The 19,022-nt window shown below is 58.0% G+C and overlaps 6 protein-coding genes across 6 annotated transcripts; 4 read left to right on the forward strand and 2 right to left on the reverse strand.

Moving 5' to 3' along the window:
* Positions 1-1,222: 1,222 nt before the first annotated feature.
* LTHEOB_1994 (Zinc finger PHD-type protein) lies at positions 1,223-6,033 on the forward strand (the record flags this gene model as incomplete). Its single annotated transcript, XM_035510756.1, has 3 exons — positions 1,223-4,688; positions 4,776-4,942; positions 4,996-6,033. The coding sequence occupies 3 exons, from the start codon at positions 1,223-1,225 to the stop codon at positions 6,031-6,033; spliced, it is 4,671 nt and encodes a 1,556-aa protein (XP_035364934.1).
* A 1,118-nt stretch (positions 6,034-7,151) lies between these two features.
* On the forward strand, positions 7,152-8,909 carry LTHEOB_1995 (Lectin family integral membrane protein; the record flags this gene model as incomplete). Its single annotated transcript, XM_035510757.1, has 4 exons — positions 7,152-7,301; positions 7,513-8,109; positions 8,161-8,734; positions 8,782-8,909. The coding sequence occupies 4 exons, from the start codon at positions 7,152-7,154 to the stop codon at positions 8,907-8,909; spliced, it is 1,449 nt and encodes a 482-aa protein (XP_035364935.1).
* A 728-nt stretch (positions 8,910-9,637) lies between these two features.
* On the forward strand, positions 9,638-11,994 carry LTHEOB_1996 (Zn 2cys6 transcription factor protein; the record flags this gene model as incomplete). Its single annotated transcript, XM_035510758.1, has 3 exons — positions 9,638-10,830; positions 10,887-11,646; positions 11,731-11,994. The coding sequence occupies 3 exons, from the start codon at positions 9,638-9,640 to the stop codon at positions 11,992-11,994; spliced, it is 2,217 nt and encodes a 738-aa protein (XP_035364936.1).
* Positions 11,995-13,020: 1,026 nt separating this feature from the next.
* On the forward strand, positions 13,021-13,781 carry LTHEOB_1997 (Mitochondrial 54s ribosomal protein; the record flags this gene model as incomplete). Its single annotated transcript, XM_035510759.1, has 2 exons — positions 13,021-13,149; positions 13,368-13,781. The coding sequence occupies 2 exons, from the start codon at positions 13,021-13,023 to the stop codon at positions 13,779-13,781; spliced, it is 543 nt and encodes a 180-aa protein (XP_035364937.1).
* Positions 13,782-14,538: 757 nt separating this feature from the next.
* LTHEOB_1998 (Proteasome regulatory particle subunit) lies at positions 14,539-15,465 on the reverse strand (the record flags this gene model as incomplete). Its single annotated transcript, XM_035510760.1, has 2 exons — positions 14,539-14,817; positions 14,902-15,465. 2 exons carry the CDS (start codon positions 15,463-15,465, stop codon positions 14,539-14,541), a joined length of 843 nt encoding a protein of 280 aa, XP_035364938.1.
* Positions 15,466-17,214: 1,749 nt separating this feature from the next.
* LTHEOB_1999 (Pyrimidine-nucleoside phosphorylase) lies at positions 17,215-18,537 on the reverse strand (the record flags this gene model as incomplete). The annotated part of the gene is made up of 1 exon (XM_035510761.1): positions 17,215-18,537. The coding sequence occupies one exon, from the start codon at positions 18,535-18,537 to the stop codon at positions 17,215-17,217; it is 1,323 nt and encodes a 440-aa protein (XP_035364939.1).
* Between the last annotated feature and the right edge of the window lie 485 nt (positions 18,538-19,022).

A 19,022-nucleotide genomic window follows, 5' to 3' on the forward strand; every position in this document is an offset into this window, starting at 1 on the left:
CTCTGGCGGGGAGGCGTTGGCGCATATGTCGATGCCCGGCAAACGCCAAGCGCAGCCAAGTGATTACGTAATTTTTCGTCCACGCGGTAACCACGCCCCCGTGCGCGTTGCTGCAGTCACGAGAGCCCGCCTCGACTCCATCAGTCCTACTTGTGCGATTGTGCGACGCGATCGCACGCAGACCAGCTAAAAAGGCAAGAGCTGTCGCGAATAGACGCATCTTGAACCTCCAAAAAACCGGTTGCGGTTCGTCTCCGATGAGCGCGATGCGGATCGGGAATCGCAAGGGGGTGTATTCAAAACCCACGATACGCGTTGGGGGCGTTAAGAGCATCACGTACGTACATACAGCAGGGCACGCGCCCTTGGTCGCCTCACTCTTTGAGGTTCGCGCGAGCGCTGCAATCGCCAAACCGCTCCGCCGTCGGTCGCCTGCTTGCGCGCTCCTACACTCGTCTCGAAGCATCGCAGAGGTTCCAGCACGACCGCGGCCCCGCCGCAAGCCAGTCGCGCCCCGCGCTGCGCTCCTAGGACCATCACTCGCGGCTGGCACGGCTTGGAACGGGAGGCGCAACAACGGAGGCACAGCGGCGGCTCTGGCTGGAATGATTGGACAATGGGTGCTGAGGCCGGGCAATGCTGAGAAATCAGGCCTTGGGGAGCTAGCTAGTAGATAGGAGCTGTTCTGCTAGCACAACTGATGTCGTAGGCGCCGGAGGCGTGTGCGACAGCGGCCGCGGCGGCGTGCTGAGCTGCGACCAAACAACGGCGCGAGCAGGAGGCAGAACATAGGCCTGCAAAGTCCCGCAGCGTGCGTGTGTGACGTGATTTTGGAGCTTGTGAAGTCCTGTCGGCGCTGCGAGCAGCGGCCGCGGGCGGGCGCAGAGCCTGGGTTTCTGGTGCGCTTGTTGATGCGCCTTTGCTCGTCCTGCGGTGCGGTGCCATCAATCCTCCGCAAGCCGCGCTGCCTCTCTTACACCACCACTTCCGCCGACCTCCCCTCGTCCACCAACGTTCCCACCACCGCCGACCCCCGCGCATCGCTGCAAGCCGGGCGCACCGCTTCCCTCACCATACCGGGAATGCCCTCCCAGCATCTTGACCGACCGACTGCAGCCCTCGGCGCGCCCTAGCCGGCGGTCTTCCTCTTTGCGGACCTCCGAGGTCCTTTCGCACCCGCTCACCCTCTCCCTCTCACCTCCGTGCTGCTATCCACGCCACAATGAAGCTCTCCAGCTTCAAGCAGCCCGTCTCCGATGCCCCGCTACCGCCGCGCACGCCCTCTCCGATCCTCCGTTTCGTCGAGCCTCTTACGCCTACCTGCCCCACCGCATACAAAGATGGTCCATTGTTCCCGAACAGCAGTGCCAGCGGCCTTGTCGAGGCCCTCCAGAACTACGGCTGGTCGGTCAGCAATGCCCACACAGGCAAGCGCGCGAGCTCTGAGAAGGTGCCCAGCGTCAGTGTAAAAGCTGAAAGGGCGGCGCAGTCGTCGCGCCAGACGAACGGCCATGGCAGCCGGTCATCCTCACACGGCTCTCCCATAGACGCGCTGGCCGACATTGCCTCCTCCATGGCGCCAAGTCCACTGCTCGCTACTCCCGCCGCCTTTCCTCACTCCCAGCCCTCTCCACGGACGTCTGCCCGCCCCACTGGTTCGAGCTCACGGCACTCGCACGCCGCTTCGGATGGTCACAACTACCGCTACAATCAGGGCTATACCTATGGTTACGACCACGGCTATGGATGCGATGAGCGCCCGTCCAAACGCGCGCGCTCAGAGGTCGCGCTGTCCGAGCAGTACAACCAAACCACAGCCAGGCCATTCACCAGTCACACCCAGGCTCCTGCTGTTGAGCCGCCCTACAGTGTCGAGCAGGGACGTTCGCTATTCCCGGAGCAAGCGGCTTATCCTTCGTTTCCGACCAACAACGATGAAATGGACATCGCACAGGTCCTCCTGGGCCTGAGGAATGGCAGCATAGACAACGGCCGCGGCGCACGGAGGTCTATAGCTGCTCCTCAGGCTCATTACAGCCAAACTGGGTTGTCCGCTTGGTACGAGATGCCCACGCAAGCTTATCGTCCAGGAGAGACGCAGTATCAAGGGTTCTCCGAGAACCAGTACCGGCCCCGCCCTCACGCAAATTCATTCTCTGCACCCAGGCCTGAACCGCTGCTCAACGGGTCAGAAATGAACGAGGCCAAGTTTGGCCCGTCAAGTTCATCCGCAGTGCAGACGCACACACCGCCTGATGAAACGTACGACCCGTCAACCGCTCACGCTATCCGCGACGACCCTGTCGAACACAAAAAAGGAAAAGGCAACCAAGGATGGCCGAAAGGCAAGCCGAGAGGCCCTCGGAAGAGTACGGCAGGAAAGAAAAGCAAGGCCGCTGCCGCCGCGAACGACGGCATGCTGGTTCCCGTCAGGGAGGGTGGCTCAGATCAGCTGCAATCGCCTCAGAGTCTACCTGGTGAACCCGCGGAGCCCCCCGCTCTGGAGAACAAGCCTACAATCGCTCATCCGCGTGTTGCCACATACGACATTTCACAGGCACGTTCAGATGTCGAAACCGCCAGGCGACGTAGCTCTTTCGGTATGTACAGTCCGCCGAGTGCAGAGGAGGACAAGGTCGATTTGGGAAGAGCGTCTTCCGTGCCAGCAGAGACGTCCATGACGATCAGACCGGCGCTAAATTCCGGCAAACTGCAACCAGCTGCACCAGAGGAGGAAGTTACGATATGTGCCGGTTGCCATTTCTCTCGAGGACCGTCTACCGGACAGAAGGACCAGTGGATCGGTTGTAACGGATGCCAGAATTGGTACCATTTCGCATGCGCGGGGTTCAAGAATGCTAAGGAAGTGAGCAGTGTGGATAAGTATTTCTGCCGCACTTGCAGGCCAAAGTACGGTCCTACGACGTTTGTTCGGAAGTCAAAACGCGCTCAAGCAGGTGTTCGTGTAGACTATGCCGGTCTCAACGAGGGTGTTTTCCGTACTTCCGAAGACGAGTACGAACATCACTACATCCAATTGATCAAGGATGGTGCGTTTAACTTCCAGCCGGAGACTTTCCCACGGATGCGCCCGGAGCTCGTCACGGCGGAAAATTTCGAAAAGAGCGGCGGTTTCAGAGAACCCATCGTGATTCCTGCATGTTGGAATACTCGACCGTCTTTTCCTGGGGCTCAAGCAACGACGACCCACGTCTCAACTGATTCTCAGCAACAAGCAGGGCCATCTGACGATTTCTACGAAGATGTCGAGTACGAGACAGTCGCCAATGAGGGCCAAGACTCCCTTGACATGGTCATACCTCAAGGGTTGACTGTCCGCCGAGTCGCCGAGCTTTACGGTCCCGAGGAAAAAGTCGAAGTTATAGATGTCAAATCCCAAGAAGGTGAAGACAGGAGATGGAACATGAGTAAGTGGGCGGACTATTACGAAGAAGAGGGCGAGAAGCCTGTCCGCAACGTCATCAGCCTCGAAATCTCACACAGCAAACTCGGTCGCCTGATCAGGCGGCCGAAGGTCGTTCGCGAACTCGATCTCCAGGATGCAGTGTGGCCGGAAGAGGAGACAGCTCGCGGCGTGTTCCCTAAGGTGCAATTCTACTGCCTCATGTCCGTCGCAGATTGCTACACGGACTTCCATATCGACTTCGGAGGATCTTCAGTATACTATCACATCATCAAGGGCAAGAAAACCTTCTTCTTCATCCCGCCAAAGAAGCAGCACCTCAAGAAGTACGAAGACTGGTGTTTGTCTCAGGCGCAGAACTGGACTTTTCTCGCAGACGAAACGAAGGAGTGCTACCGAGTAGATCTGTCCGAGGGAGACACGATGCTCATCCCGTCCGGTTGGATCCACGCCGTATGGACTCCGGAGAACAGCCTGGTCATCGGTGGCAACTTCCTCACGCGGCTCAACTATGGCATGCAGATCCGTGTCGCCGAAATCGAGAAGAACACCAAGGTGGCTAGGAAGTTCCGTTACCCTCACTTCCAAAAGGTACACTGGTACACGGTCCTTCAGTACCTTCACCGCGATCCTCTGCCGCAGTCCGTCATGCAACTCTTCTACGAAGGCAAACAGTTTTCCCGCGAAACTCCGATCTGGATGGAACCGAATAAATTTGGACACAATTCCGACTTGGGCCCGGAGAACTACAATGCGCGATACTATTCACGCAGCGAGCTTGACGGGCTGCCTGACCTCGTCAGCTACATTTTCCGAACGGTCATGATTTCCCAAGGCCGCGTCGAAGGAATCACTGCCGAGGTGCGAAATGCGGTCACCAAGTCTATCCCCAAAACGGCCGGAGATCCTCTGGAGATTATCAAGACTTTCGCCATGTGGGTTGCCTGGAAGCGTGGAAACGAAGATATTCCTCAGTGGGCCCACCCGGACGCCATCCTCCCGGAAGTCGGAGAATCAGGTGGAGAGAAGAAGCTCAGCGCGGCCGCATTGAAAAGAATGGAACGCAAGGCTTTCATCGATGCTTTCCGTCTTCCGGAGCGGGTCTCTGCACGACAGCAAAAGAAGGCGCAGGATGCCGAGGCCGAGGGCACTGTTGCTGGGAGCCCTTCCAGCCAACCTGTCAAGCACACCAGCACCCCCAAGACTTCTGTTCTCGGACCTAAGCGTATAGCATGCGATGCGTGCCGGAGGCGCAGGATCAGATGTAAGCACAAGGATGAAGTCTCGGCTCCGAACGCTACTACGCCCAGCAAGCTCGGGGAGAGGCGCGAGAGCGCCCAAATGGTTGCAGTTGTTATCCCCAGCTCCGCCAACGGCATGCATATGAACGGCTCCCCGAGAGTGGACCCTCAGCTCACAGCAGCCCTTGCAACCACTTTCGATGGGCAAGCCCAACAAGAGACTCCGGACGGCAAACGTGGACGGAGTAAGGCTTGCCTGGACTGTCGCAAGAGCAAAGTAAGTAGGACGTCGAGCGCTCTGCTATACAATATAGCTAACATCCTATTCAGCGCCGCTGCATCCACGACGAGCATGGAAACATCGATCCGATAAAGGCACAAGAGGCTCCCATCCCTCGAGGGACCCAGAGCTCCAAGAAGCGGCGCGTCAGCGGGGCTGGAGACGAGGCCGACACTATCAAAAAGCCCAAGAAAGAATCTCGACCGAGCATCAGTCTGCCGAGTGGTGTTTCTCTGTTCGACCATGATGTCATGCCGAACGGGCAACATCAGCAAGGCACAGAGCCGCAAGCGCAAGGAGCGATGGAGGTCGTGGACGATGTTCACATGTCAGACGCACCCCCAGTGCAACCTGTGGCCGATATTGTCCCAGAGAGCTATCCGACAAACATTGAGACCATCGAGGAAGCGGTCGACCAGGTCATGACCAACGGTATCGACCACGTCGAGCCTTCGCCAAAACAAGCCACCGTCGAGCCTACGCCTGCAAGTGACATTGCCCTTCCAACCACGGAAAGCGTCCCGGAGCATGCGGTGTCGGCAGAACATCAGCACTCTACGATCAGGCAATCACCGCCTCCGCCTAAATCTGGACAAGCGAACGGCGTGGAGCCTTCATCTCCTCTCACAGACCTGGCCAACTCTGCTTCTCCAGAGCATACCCGCCAGAGGCATGAAGTCCAGCCTGTTCCCGTATCACCATCCGAGCGTCGTCATTCTTCTCGTGCTTCTCGACCGGTCGACCGCTACTCCACAGTTAGCAGCACCGGCGGCGGCAGGAATTCACAACCTCCTTCGGCTAGCAAAGGTCGCCCGAAGAGCCGCACGCCAGGTTCGATTGTAGGGGCCAAGCAAGACTCTGCCGTCACACCGACCCAGCGGCGGCGAGCGTCGAACGCGAGCGTCGAGATGAATGCAATGGGAAGTGGTGGGAAAAGGAGTGTCAAGAGCGAGGATGTGGAGTCTTCGAAACAAAGAGCGATGAGTGTATCACAAGCGGGTCTACCGGAGGAAGATGAGGCCAGCCTGCGGCTTATCAGGGAGATCATGGGCGAGGAAAGGGGCCTGCGGAGAAGGGGGAGCAGGTAAAAATGGACCCGAATGTTCGGGAGGAAAAAACTTGCAAGAATACGGAAAGGGTTGTCCGAGTCAGAGCTGAGCAGCGGAAAATATGAGTTTTTTTTGGGGGGGAATTAGAATGAGGTAAGCTGCCTATCTCTTTGATTCAAGATCATTTCTCGCCAGTGGGCGCAGAAATTCGGCGGCGAAATGGAAAAATGGCGAAATTACCGGCGTTCTTTTGGGTTATCGGGGCGGTGTTACGGTCTTTGTCGGGCGGTTTTCTGCGAATATTCTCGAGCTTCGTGTGCCGTTCCAAAGGCACATGGTACCTTTGCTTTCACTTTTTCTTTTTTTTATTCTCGTCTTCTGGATCATGATGTCCGTCTATATTTTGGCGGATGTAGTTGGAACGAGGCGCAAGCACTTCTGACGATTCGCTGTTCCTTCCTGTATTGAAGAGACATTCCCTTCTGTTCAAAGAGCCCCGACGTACGAGGGCGGGTGGGCGGCGGTAGCGCAGTGGTACTTCTTAATACCCCACGCGAGATTACTGGAAATTCAAAATGATTGCTTGAATCGGTTTCCTTGTCTCTCGTTGTCATTGTATCAATATTGTTTGGAGGAATGGTTGATCTGTATGTAGAATTCGTCGATAAAAACTGTAAAGCAGCAGGGCTCGCAAACGAGCGGCCGGGCTGAAGAGGAGTCAACACATAGTGGGGATCAAGAAAATTCGAAAGGAGTTGGACCAAGGCGTGGTTTAGAAAAAACTGTGATGCATGATATATACACACCGGACGTGCGCACTTTCCGTTTTGAGCTCTGAGGCGCATGCAACGGCAAATCGCCGGCTGGGCTCCCGCAGCCGCGGTCGTGGGGACGGGACCAATGCAAGGATTGCAGCGAGCTCGGAACTAGTGCATGACGACAGGAATTCGAAAATTGTGCTGGGTGGCTGACGAAGGTCAATTGAAGCTCACAGATCCAAGGATAGAAACAATTCGCAAATACGAAGGCGCTGTTCCCCGCGAAGTTTGCTATCCGCAAGCGTGTGTAGCGGCGCACGGCCCTGAGCTACCTATCGATACGCGCTGGAGCAAGCCTTCTAACCAGGACAGCTGGCGCCACAGGAGACCGCAATCCCCATGGGCGACTTCACCTCCGACATTGCCGTCAAGCATGCTTTTCCCGGCGAATTCATAATACGACACACTCTAGACGTTTCGCCTTCTGTTGCCTCAATCGCAAAGGACATTCGCAACGTGGTCATTTCAGCCGTCGTCGCGTGGAGCATCGTCAGCATCGTCTCTTCCATCAACGCGCGTCGCACCCCGCCATCTTAGAGCACAGTGCGTTGATCCGAGCTTCGCATGTCCAGAAGAAGCAGGCTAACGTCATGGCAGTTCCTAATTCCCAGGCCCACCGCCATAGCAGATAGCCGACCTATCTCGACTCTGTACATAGCCGGCTCTGCATAGCGCAATGCACGTCTCACGCCAACTCCAGTCGCTGGCATGGGCGGCGTTCGCCGTGTCTTCAGCGCAGGCGGTGACCGTCATCGAAGGCCTCAGTTTCGGCCACAAAGACACCATCTCGCAGGACCGCGCGACCATCCCAGGCTGGACCGTCTCCGGCGAAGGCCACAACCCGCAGATCCTCTCTGACCGCGTCATCCTGACGCCTCCATATCCCGGGAGCAAGCGCGGCCAAATATGGGCGCAGAGCCCGCTCGATAAGAGTGAATTCGTCGCCGAGGTGGACTTTAGAGCTTCGGGACAGGACAGAGGCAACGGCAACCTGCAGATCTGGCTGACCAACGGCGGAACACCGGCTGGAGGCATCAGCAGTCTCTATACTGCGGGCCCGTTTGACGGCTTGGTGCTGAGCATCGACCAGTATGGTGGACACGGTGGTAAGATTCGAGGATTCCTCAACGACGGCACCAAGTCCTTCAAGGACCATCATAACGTGGATTCCCTGGCGTTCGGCCAATGCGACTACCCCTACCGCAATCGTGGTATCCCGTCGCGCCTCAAGGTTACCCAGACTGGGAACAGCTTCGCGGTGGAGATTGACGACAAGACGTGCTTCTCCACCAACAGGGTACGTGGTGCGCATGCAGTGGATCTGGATTATATCTGACCAACGTCATAGGTGAACATCCCAGCGGGCTACAAGTTCGGTGTCTCCGCTGCCTCGGCGGAGAACCCGGATTCCTTTGAGATCTTCAAGTTCACCGTCTCTACTGCCGAAGGGGCCACCCCACCTCCTCCGCCGGTTGAGCAGCAGCAACAACAGCAACAGCAACAACAACAGCAGCAGCAGCAACAGCAGCAGCAGCAACAACAACAACAACAACAACAGCCGATTCAGCAACAACAACAGCAACCGCCTCAGCAGGCCCCTGCTGGCTCGATCTCGTTGGACCAGTTCCACGAACTGAACGGCCGTGTCCAGACGATCAACCAGCGCGTTGATGATATTTACAAACTCCTCCAGGAGATGAAGACGAGGCACGAACAGACCCACAATGAGCTCATGTCTCTCAACAAGAACGGGCCTATCCACGACCACGTTGGAGCCGTCGAGAGCAAGGTGGGCAAGATTGAGGGCATGTTGATGGCGGTGCAGAAGGACTTGGAAGGAAAGGACTACCGCGACCACCTCGCCAAGCTGCAGAGCGCGCTGAGGGACACACATGCAGGCCTGCAGGACTCGTTCTCTGATGGTAAGTTTTCCTGCGACTCTATTGGAGCGCTCGCTAATTTCGCACAGCGGTTACGAGACACGCGCCCAAGATGTGGACGTTTGTTTTCTTGATTGTCATCGCGCAGGTCCTGATGTTTGGCGGCTATTTGGTGTACAAGCGACGCCGGGACAGTGCGCCGAAGAAGTACCTGTGAGGCTTTTCGGATGTGGCTGATGGGGAAACGGCGGCTATCTCTTGTGCATGCGGCGCAGTCGGAGACAGGCTCGAGGAATTTACGAGAAGCAGAAAAACGGGTGGCGGATGGGCGGTGAGGGGAGAGCTGGCGTTCGGGAGCACGGTGGATAAACGAACGTAGATACTTGGAATGCTAGAGATTCTTCACGCAAAGCTGGGGCTGGTGATGGAGTGGGCGTGGGATCTGCGGCAGTGACGCATTGCGAGGAGCCTAAACCGCAGCCTGACTCGAGCCGCGCATTACTTAAGCAACTCAGACCTGACGCTCTCCATCCGCATCCGCATAGCTCTGCCTCCGATCACCACCAACATCACCTGTCGCGAGCGCAATTCGCCATGTCCTTCCTGTAGCCCCTCGGACGCCTCGCGCTTGACTCCCCTTCTCACCCGCTCTCGCCCGACGCGCTCGCCCGCAAAACACCACCCATTCTGTGATCGCAGCTTGTCTGCTAAATTTCTGAAGCGGCGCCCCCACAGCACACGACCCTGCCGTGTCCAAGCAATTGTACGATAAGGTACGCCCCCGGCCGTGTCGTCATCGGCCCAGTTGCCCCAATTGACACCCGCTTGCAGCGTCGTGTGCTGCCTGCTGCAGGCTCAAGCTCACCCGATCCATCCGCAACCCGCAGCTTTACCTCCATCGCTGCCGCCAGCCTTCGCTCCTGACGTTGCCGCCACCGCGTCGCCATGTCGCAGTACCCGCCCCCGCCGACCGCCGATCAGCAGCATTATGCGCCCATCTACCCCGCCGCCGCCAGCGCGCAGCTGATCGAGGCCGCCGCTCAAGGACAGCCGCAGCCGCCCGAGGGCTTCAACTTCAGCCCGCCCACGAGCCAGTCGTTATACGCAAAGATCGAACCGAGCTTCACCGACCCCAATCAGAACCAGGGACCGCCTCACGATGGCGGCTACCCGGGTAACGGAGTGCACGTCGACCAGCAGCATCACCCCATGTCCATGCCGCCGCCTCCCCCACCCCCGGGCGTAGCGAGCGTTGGTCCGGACGGCCAGCCGCAAAAGGCGAATCGGTTACGGAAAGCCTGCGACTCCTGCAGCATACGGAAAGTTAAGTGTGACGAGTCTGGTCCGCCGTGTCGCGCTTGCGCCGCGCTCGATATTCCTTGCACCTTCGACCGTCCGAGCCGCCGGCGAGGCCCCCCGAACCGCCATGCCGAGGCCATCAAGAAGCGCCGCCTTGAGGGCTCTCCGAACAACATGTCTCCGAGCTCACCGTCGTCTCCGACGAACGCGGCGCACGCTCTGGCGGCCCTGTCGTCCCATCCTCCCCTGTCTGCAGAGTCGATTGCTCCTCTGGACACCATTGAGCACTTCATCAACGACTATTTCACCTACATCCACCCGCTCTGCCCCTTCCCCCACGAACCGAGCTTCCGCGAGTCGTTTAGGAGACGTGAAGACTACAACAACCGACCGTTCCTGGCATTGCTGGCGTCAATGATAGCAGCGCTCGTTTCGTCATTCCCCCGGAAACCCCGCCTCGTGCTGAAGGCCCAGGGCCGGCAGAGCCTGTTTCCGAACCACATGAGCCTCATTGCCCGGTGTCAGCAAGTGTGCGCCGCCGCGAGAGGGCCTGCTCTGCTCGAGCGTGACGATCTGACCGTGTACGATGCGGCAACGAGCTACCTTGTTGGCCTGTCTCACGCCTACATTTTCCGCTGGCGGCCAGCACGCCTCTACTTCGCCGAGGCGCTGTCCATCATAAGAGCGCTGGGCCTGCACGATGCGAAGTCTGAGTTCTACAGGCCGCAAGGTAATGCTAACGGCGAGTCGTCCCGAGACGGCGTTCAGCAGCTCGGTCCCGACTACATCACGCTCGAAATGGGAAGGAGGATCTTTTGGACCACGTTTGTCAGTTGGCGGTAAGTGATCGATCCGGGTGCGTACAAAGAAGATATTTTGATTGACCCAGTTCAAGTTCGATGGCGCAATCCGGCTCCATCCACGATGAACTTGTAATTCTGCCAGAAACTCCTGGCAAGCCCTACCCACCGCTGCCCATGGAGGTCGACGACCTCTACATCTACCCCAATCACATCGAGGCCCAGCCCTCCGGTGTCGTCCCTGAGCTCGTCGGCTTCAACGCCAACGTGAAGGTGTACCAGTCGTACACCACGCTCGCGACAACAGAGCTCACCTACGGTATCAACGAGGTCTTCGACTGGGAGAGGCAAAGCAAGGTCCTCGATCAGAGTCTGCGGAGTTCCAAGCGTGTCCTGGAAGAGCTGCCGCCGGAGCTATCGGTGTGGCTGGAAGGGTCGCAGGAAAACCAGGCTCCGAACATGTTTGCGCCAGGCCAAGAACTGCAGGGTAGGGAGCCGCTCATGCTCCTTGCGTTGAACGGCTCGGAGCAGAGCCCGGAGGACAAGCGCAAGACGCAATACGAGATCCAGAAGGCAAACATTTACCTCAGCCAGCTGGCCACGCGGTCGTACATCACGGAGAGATACTTTAACATGCGCGACATCAACAACAACATGAAGGCGCAGAATCAGGAGCAGAGCTCGCCTGCTGTGGGAGCAGCTGGTCTCGACTCGATGCTGCAGCAGGAACCGAGTCCCAATTACGATGCGCTCGATCAGGAGATGACTACGGAAAAGGACAAGATCGTCAAGGACCTGCTGCGGGTGCTGCAGAGCATCAGTCAGGTGCACATGGAGCCGAATGCGGACAGTTTTGTAAGTGTGCAGCATGAGCCCGGAGTGATTGGACCCCTCCGTTGCGCAATTGACACTGAGACTTGGTTCCTGTTTTTTTCACAGACACACAAGGTGCGGCAGATCGTGTCGACGCTGCTCAACGAGCCGCAGGACCGCAAGAGCAGCGTTGCTCTGCAGGCGGAGCAGTACCTGCACCACTTCCTCGAGATCCTGGTTAGGCTCGATCGCGCGAGGCCCACAAACCCGCAGAACCCGGATGCGCCCGAGGATGAGGAGGCAGAGCTGAAGAACTGGGCGGACCTGAGAGAGTACCAAGTCAAGATCGCGCAGGCTGGCGGCGCCTTGTCCCTGCAGGGGAACGCTTGAAGAGTGAAGAGTATGGGATTATGCTTTCTCTAAGGATCTCATTGTGGCGCTGGTGTTCATTTTTCCCAAAAAACTTCGGCTTCTCATTGTTTAACGGACTTCATGCCATTTACGCCGCCAATGCACCGGCACAAACCTTTATTGGTAAACCGGTGCGAATGGATTGCGTTTTGATTCGTTGTCTTCATGGGCGGGTATGGCTAAGAGAGAGTCTTCTTGCTTTCTCAAAAGGAAAAAAGAGCACGTTGCGCGCGATGGATACGGATTGCAACCTGGCCAAGGTGCTCAGGGGAAAGAGGAGGGAGAAGGGCAGAGAAGAGACAGCCCAGTGAGAGAAGACGGGGATTAAAACAGGAGGGTGGGGGACGGGAAAGGGGGCTGTTTTGTAGGATAGAGATTGCTCATAAAGTCCCTCTGGCAAAGGGACTGGTCGAGTGGAAGATTCTAAAGGATGTTTATATGGGTTATTGTGTTGCGTGGGTTCAGCTACGTAGAGTTTTGTCGTCTCGGGTGACTTGGTGCCGATTGATGCTGCCCTTAGGGGATATGATACTGCCACATCTTATGGAGTATACTTTTTTTTTCTCCTTTTGGCTCAGAATCATAATCAAACTATTCTTAGAATTACTCTGTCAGACAGTGACAGTCATACGGGCACCCACACAGACCATCCGCGCAGCTTTCCCTTCATGCCGCACCACCACCGCGGAAGATCGCCGCAAGCTTTCGAAGAGGTCTCTCTCCCGAACATTTTCCCGGCGCAACCGCACCACCCAACAACCCCAGCTCGCCCTTCCCATCACGCGCCCCCCCGCTTGCGAAAGAGCATCAATTCCTTGCCTCACGACCGTTTCGCGGGTCTCGCTCGTACTCACGCCGTTCGTCCGACATACGCACGCAGGCGGAAGGGAAATCTCGATAGACGACGAATCACACACGCAGGCGTTGCGACACACGGGACAGTGCCGGAGAGGATACGACAAGAAAAAGGGTTTCCGGAGGACTCGATTACGACAAAAAACGACAATGGCGAAGAAGGCGATACAGAAGGACGTGATCGTCAAGCTGATCGTGGGCGCGGGCCAGGCCAGCCCGTCGCCGCCCGTTGGTCCGGCGCTGGGAAGTAAAGGTGTGAAGAGCATGGATTTCTGCAAGGTATGTTTTTTTTGCGTGGAAGAGTGGTTTTTTTCTGGTCGTGTGCATTGCGATTTCGTTCTTGCTATCTGCTTTCTCTTGTTTTCCAGCTTCGAGCATCCCTTCGCACATACTCTTACACAATCGCCCTTCCACCCAATCGTACAAAAACGAGAAGAGAAAAACCACAAAAGGCACACCGAGTCATAACACTAACCACTCCCTCCCGCCAAAAACAGGAATTCAACGCCCGCACAGCGCACTACAACCCCGGCACCCCCATCCCAGCCCGCGTCACCGTCCGCCCCGACCGCTCCTTCCACTTCGAGCTGCGCACGCCGCCGACGGCCACGCTGCTGCTAGCGGCCGCGGGCGTCAAACCGGGCAAGAACAACAAGGTGCGCGGCGCGGGCAACACGGCGGGCCCCAAGAACAACGTCGAGGGCGCGACGGGCAAGGCCGGCTCGGGCAAGAACGTCGAGGTGCGTGGCAACAGCGGTACGGGCACGGTTGGCACGGTCAGCCTGAAGCACGTGTATGAGATTGCGAAGATTAAGCAGGATGAGGTGAGGTTGCAGGGCATGGATTTGCAGGCGGTGGTGAAGTGCGTTATTGCGCAGGCCGGGAGTATTGGGGTCGTTGTTGTGCCGTGAGTGTAGGCGCGGGCTGTGAGGGAGGGGAAAGAGGGAGGTCGCCAGCTTGCGGTTGGGATCTGGATTGGAAGAGTTCCGGGGATGGGAGGGTGAGTTGCGGGCCGACGATATTGAGGCGATACCCGCCCTCTGGTGCGAACGATCGCGATGTTGTGGTCTCCAGCAAGCGGTGCCTTCCGGGAGCTCTGAGGGAAAAGACGGAGTGTCAATTGAAAAAGGGCATTATGATGTGAGGAGTTTATGGTGGGGGTTTAAGAAAGGAACATTCAAGTTTTGTGCTACACCACTCAAGAGGGACGGAGATTATTCTTACGAGGTCTTCAACAATTTCATCGTCAAAGACAATCGGGGAGCAGTACAGCAGCTGTAACATCTGTAAGAATACCAATACCATGTATATCCTCCTTGCAATTGAACGCCTGTCAGAGATGGGAAAAAAGCAGATGCGATTATAGTGCCTTGCACATATGCATTCATCTTCTTTTCCTCTGGTGATACATTAAAGGACATCACTCGGGTCTATAATCTGACCTTAAAAGCTTCATACCGTTCCAAAAACACCCGCGCCATCCATCATGATTCGGATTTCCGAAAAGAGCATCCGGAAAGCTGTCTCGTCTCCTAATCTTCGCTCGTCCTACATAGCTAAAGGAGCCATGACGTTTGCCCCTCCAAACTCCACTTGCATCCCCACAATGGCCTTATTTCTTACTCTATGTCTGATTGGTCTCGTGACGAGTACGCCCCAAAACAGCATTCAAACAATCGTCTCCAGCTCCCTCGCGTAGCCCAGCGTGTTCTCAATGACCTGGCCGCTCAGCTGCATGACGTCCTTCTCCTGGCTGAGGTTCTCCTGCTCCTGCTGGGGGAAGTAGATGCGGCCGTCCTTGCCAGACCAGCCTCGGCTCTTGGCGAAGTCGATGACGGCACCCTCGCTGTCGAGGAAGAGGAGCGACTTTGCGTCTGTGATGGGGATCGAGGGGTATGCCTTCTCGCTGCAAGAGGCGATTTCGTTACGGATGGTGGCGACGAGGACCTGGGAACACAAGAGAGTCAGCTCACACGGTTTCATCATAGCACAGACACATCATCCACCCTATGTCGACAAGGCTGAGCTCACATTTGAGAAGACGCTGAACTCTTCGCTCGGCACGCGCTCGCTCTTGGTCTCGCCCCAGACGCGGTCGTAGCTGCCCTCCATCAAGGCCTGTTCCAGGCGCACGGGGTACTGGATGAACTCGTCGTCCTCGAGGCCCGACGACGAGCCGGCGCCCTGCTGGTGGCGGCTGCTCTGGGCGACCTCGAGGCTCTCGAGCAGCGTGTGGAAGCCGGCGTAGTCGCCCTGGCTCAGCAGCAGCAGCAGGTACAGGCCGGTGATCTTGCTGGCGTTGCTGCCGCGGCGGGGCAGCACGCGCTCGGGCAGCTGGTAGAAGGGCTGCAGGGTGTGGAAGTAGCGGGTGAAGCCGTCCGGGTCCTGCTGCTTGATGCTGATCAGGGCGCCCAGCTCGAGGATCTCGCGCGCGGCCAGCAGGTGGGCGGGCGGCGTCGACGGCGACGGCATCAGCGCGTTGAGCTTGAGCAGCGTCACCTTGGCGCGCGACAGCAGCGGCGACGCTGACGCCGGGTTGCTGCGCAGGGCCGTCTGCAGCTGCTGCGTTATGGTCTGGAGCTCCTTGTCTGCCATGGTGGTGCTGGATGCCGAGGGCGGGTGTGACGCTGCGGACGGGGACTCGGGCTGCGGCGGGTGTGCAGCGGGCGGCGGCGAGGATTGAGCGGCTGCAGGGACGGCAGAGGGATGGGCGGGCGGGGATGGAGATGGGGCGGCGGGTGGAGTAGGCTGGAGCGGTGGTGGGAGGTTTGGTGGGTGTTGACGACGGTGATGGTGCTGCTGAGCTCCGGGTGCTGGCGCTGTGTTCGGAGCTTTGGCGCCGGCGTTCTGCCGACGGCCTGATACGTCAGGCACGGCGAAGCTCCGCTCCCAGCCTGTGCACACGGGCTGCTCAAACGTCCGCGGGAAGCTGAAAAAGGCACGATTCATGTTGTGAAAGTGGAGGCACTCCTTGCACCAGCAAACCGCTTGCTAGCTGGGGTCTATAAAGGCCTGCGGCTGACAGGGTCTAGTAGAAACCACGTCTCTGCCGCGCGAGGCGACGAGCCATATGACCACACGGCGCCTCGCTATTCCTCGTCGCACGCGGGCCCGCCTGGAAGCGGCTGGTCGTGTGTCTCTGAATCCCCTCCCTCCCTCCCTCCCTGGCGCTGCTAGTTACACGGCCGCATATCTTTGCCCGACTAGTCCCGGATCCGCGCTATCTTCCCAGCAGACGTACCTGCGGGTCCTCTCGACGTCTTGATCTCACCACCGCGCCTGCAGCGCCTAGCTCATTCGGCTACCCTTTTGATATATCCGACACAGCGAGAGCTATAGAAGCCGAGTGCTTGCATGAGTATGACCATGGTATGTTCTCGTACGACCGAGTGTAACATTCCTGGCATTCTCTCTTGATCCGGCCATGTTCCCGTTCGTGCGTTCATGTATAACCGCCTTCACGAAACTGTCATCTCTACTGTAACAGTCACACACTATCTACTTTCACAAGCCACCAACTTGCCTGCAACATTCCTCATTGCTTACTGAATCACGGTGTTGAAAATGCCGCGGAAATGGTTGGCACTCCCAATTCCAATCGGGGAATTGATGATTATACCGCGACGCTTCTATTTGACCTCCATTATCGTCCATCCCCCACTTCGGCTCCATGTCCGACATACTATCAACCTGTATACCCCTCTGCTTCTTGGGTAACACGTAGGGGTTATTACAAGAGGGGATTCATATCGTGTTCAAAATGCAGGTCACATCGTATGAAAGGTCATCCTTGCGCCAAAAACGTTACTTTTTTAAAGCATTACAAAGCCTTAAGAAAAGCAAGGTCTAGACTTGTCTATCGTCTCCATGGTAGCTGAATAAAGCAACTCAATTTACAGAAAACACATGAACACCATCCGCCTGATCCAAATATCATTCTTACATCGTAAGACTTTAGAGCGCTGTGAACTTTTACGAAAATCGAATTCAAGCTTATTGATATCAATACCAGACCTCTGGCTACTGATCAGATGGAACGTATTTCAAACACGAGAACCTCGACCTGCACGGTTTAAGAGATGTGTTTAGCCAAATTTGACACGATGAGTTAGATTCAGCCTTGCCTCAAAACTCAAAGCCACAGCAGCACTCAGATATTCGTCTTCACATACCCCTCACGACAATCACACAAAAGTCAATCCGTCGGCAAACCAAACATTCCATTTCATTTCATCATCTAGGAATCCCGCTCTAAGCAGGATGAGTCTTCAAAGTTCTTTTTCTTTTTTCTTTCCCATCGACCTCCCATCCCTCCCCCATCATCCCGCGCCTGCAATCTCCAACCTACAACCTCTGCAACACCGCCTCCCTCACCTCCCTCGGCGCACCACCAATCCTATACGCAGCCTTAAGCGCCGTCGCCGCGTCAGCAGCCTGCTGCTCCGTCTGCGCATGAACAACACCGATAGGGTGCTCCTTATCCGCCGTCTCGCCAGGGAAAGCCAACTTCGTAAAGCCGACGGCCGGATCGACGTCGTCCTGGGGCCTGCGGCGGCCACCGCCCAGGGCCACGACGGCGAGGCCGACGGAGCGCGTGTCGACCTCCTCGACGACGCCGTCCGTGTCGGCGAAGACGGGCGTCACGACGGGGGCCTTGGGGAGGTAGGCGTCAGGCTTGTCCATGAAGTCCTTGGGACCGCCGAGCGCTTCGACCATGCGGCCGAAGCGGCTGGCGGCCTCGCCGCTCTTCCAGGCCTGCAGGAGCTTCTCGCGGGCGTCTTCGCGCGAGGGTGAGATTTTGGCCTCGACCAGCGTCTCCTCGGCGAGGGCGAGGGTGATCTCCCACAGGCGCTCGCTGCGGACGTCGCCCTTGAGGAGAGCCACAGCCTCCTCGACCTCGACGGCGTTGCCGGCGCTGCGGGCGAGCGGGGCGCCCATGTCGGTGATGAGGGCGCGGGTGCGGGTGCCCGCGCCGTTCGCAACGGCGACGATGCTGGCGGCCAGCTCCTGGGCCTGGTCGACGCGGGCCATGAAGGCGCCGTTGCCCGTCTTGACGTCCATGATCAGCACGTCGAGGCCGGCCGCCAGCTTCTTGCCGAGGATGCTGGCGGTGATGAGGTCGACGCTCTCGACCGTGGCCGTCACGTCGCGGATGGCGTACAGCGTCTTGTCGGCGGGCGCCAGGTCCGCCGTCTGCCCGATGATAGCGCAGCCGACCTCGGCCGTGACCTTGCGGAAGAGGTCGGGCGCCGGCGTCGCGACGTAGCCCGGGATGCTCTCCAGCTTGTCCAGCGTGCCGCCCGTGTGGCCCAGGCCGCGGCCGCTGATCATGGGCACGAAGCAGCCCGTGGCGGCGAGCAGTGGTGCCAGCGGCAGCGAGATGAAGTCGCCCACGCCGCCCGTGCTGTGCTTGTCCACCACGGGTCCTGGTACCAGCTCGCGCGGCCACGATAGCACCTGGCCCGAGTCACGTACCGCCGACGTGAAGGCGATGCGCTCTTCCAGCGTCATGCCCTTCATGTACACGGCCATGGCGAACGCGGCGATCTGTCCCTCAGACAGCGTCTTGGACGTGATGCCCGCCACGAACCGCTGGATGTCGCTGCTGCTGAGAGCCAGCCCGTCGCGCTTGCGGCGGATCACTTCTTGCGGGAGCCAGGCGTCCATGGTTGGTTGCCGTGTACGTATGTGTGGTTGTCGAATGCTCAGCAGAGCGTCGGGTGCTGAGGTCCAGAGGCCGTGATGGTCGTTATCGAGGCTGAAATAGGCGGGGTGGGAAGACGAGGTGTTTGAGTGAGAGAGTGCGGGGAGAAAAGGAGACGGATGTGGGTGTGGAGCTTGGGTGCTCCCTTTTCTAGTACTGGAGTTACGAAGAGCTCCCGTACGATCGTCCAGGGTTCAAGGTGGCCTGAGATTGCTACGTTTGTTTACCGCCCAGGTCAGCTTGCATGCGGGTACAGCGAACGGGAAGAGGCATCGGACGGCTCTTACTGGAGACGTAGGAGGCAGTGTTGCACCTGTAGCTGCACCCCGTGTTGCAGACTGAGTCCGTCACTGGCCATTGGCAGCGCCATCGCTTTATGTAGGTCGTCGTCGTATCGCAGCGGAGGTGGCCGGGGGCCGTGCTCTGCCCCGCGGCGGGGAGCTACAGG

This window comes from Lasiodiplodia theobromae (assembly GCF_012971845.1).
Source record: "Lasiodiplodia theobromae strain AM2As chromosome Unknown scaffold_5, whole genome shotgun sequence".
Classification (NCBI taxonomy): Eukaryota; Fungi; Ascomycota; class Dothideomycetes; order Botryosphaeriales; family Botryosphaeriaceae; genus Lasiodiplodia; species Lasiodiplodia theobromae.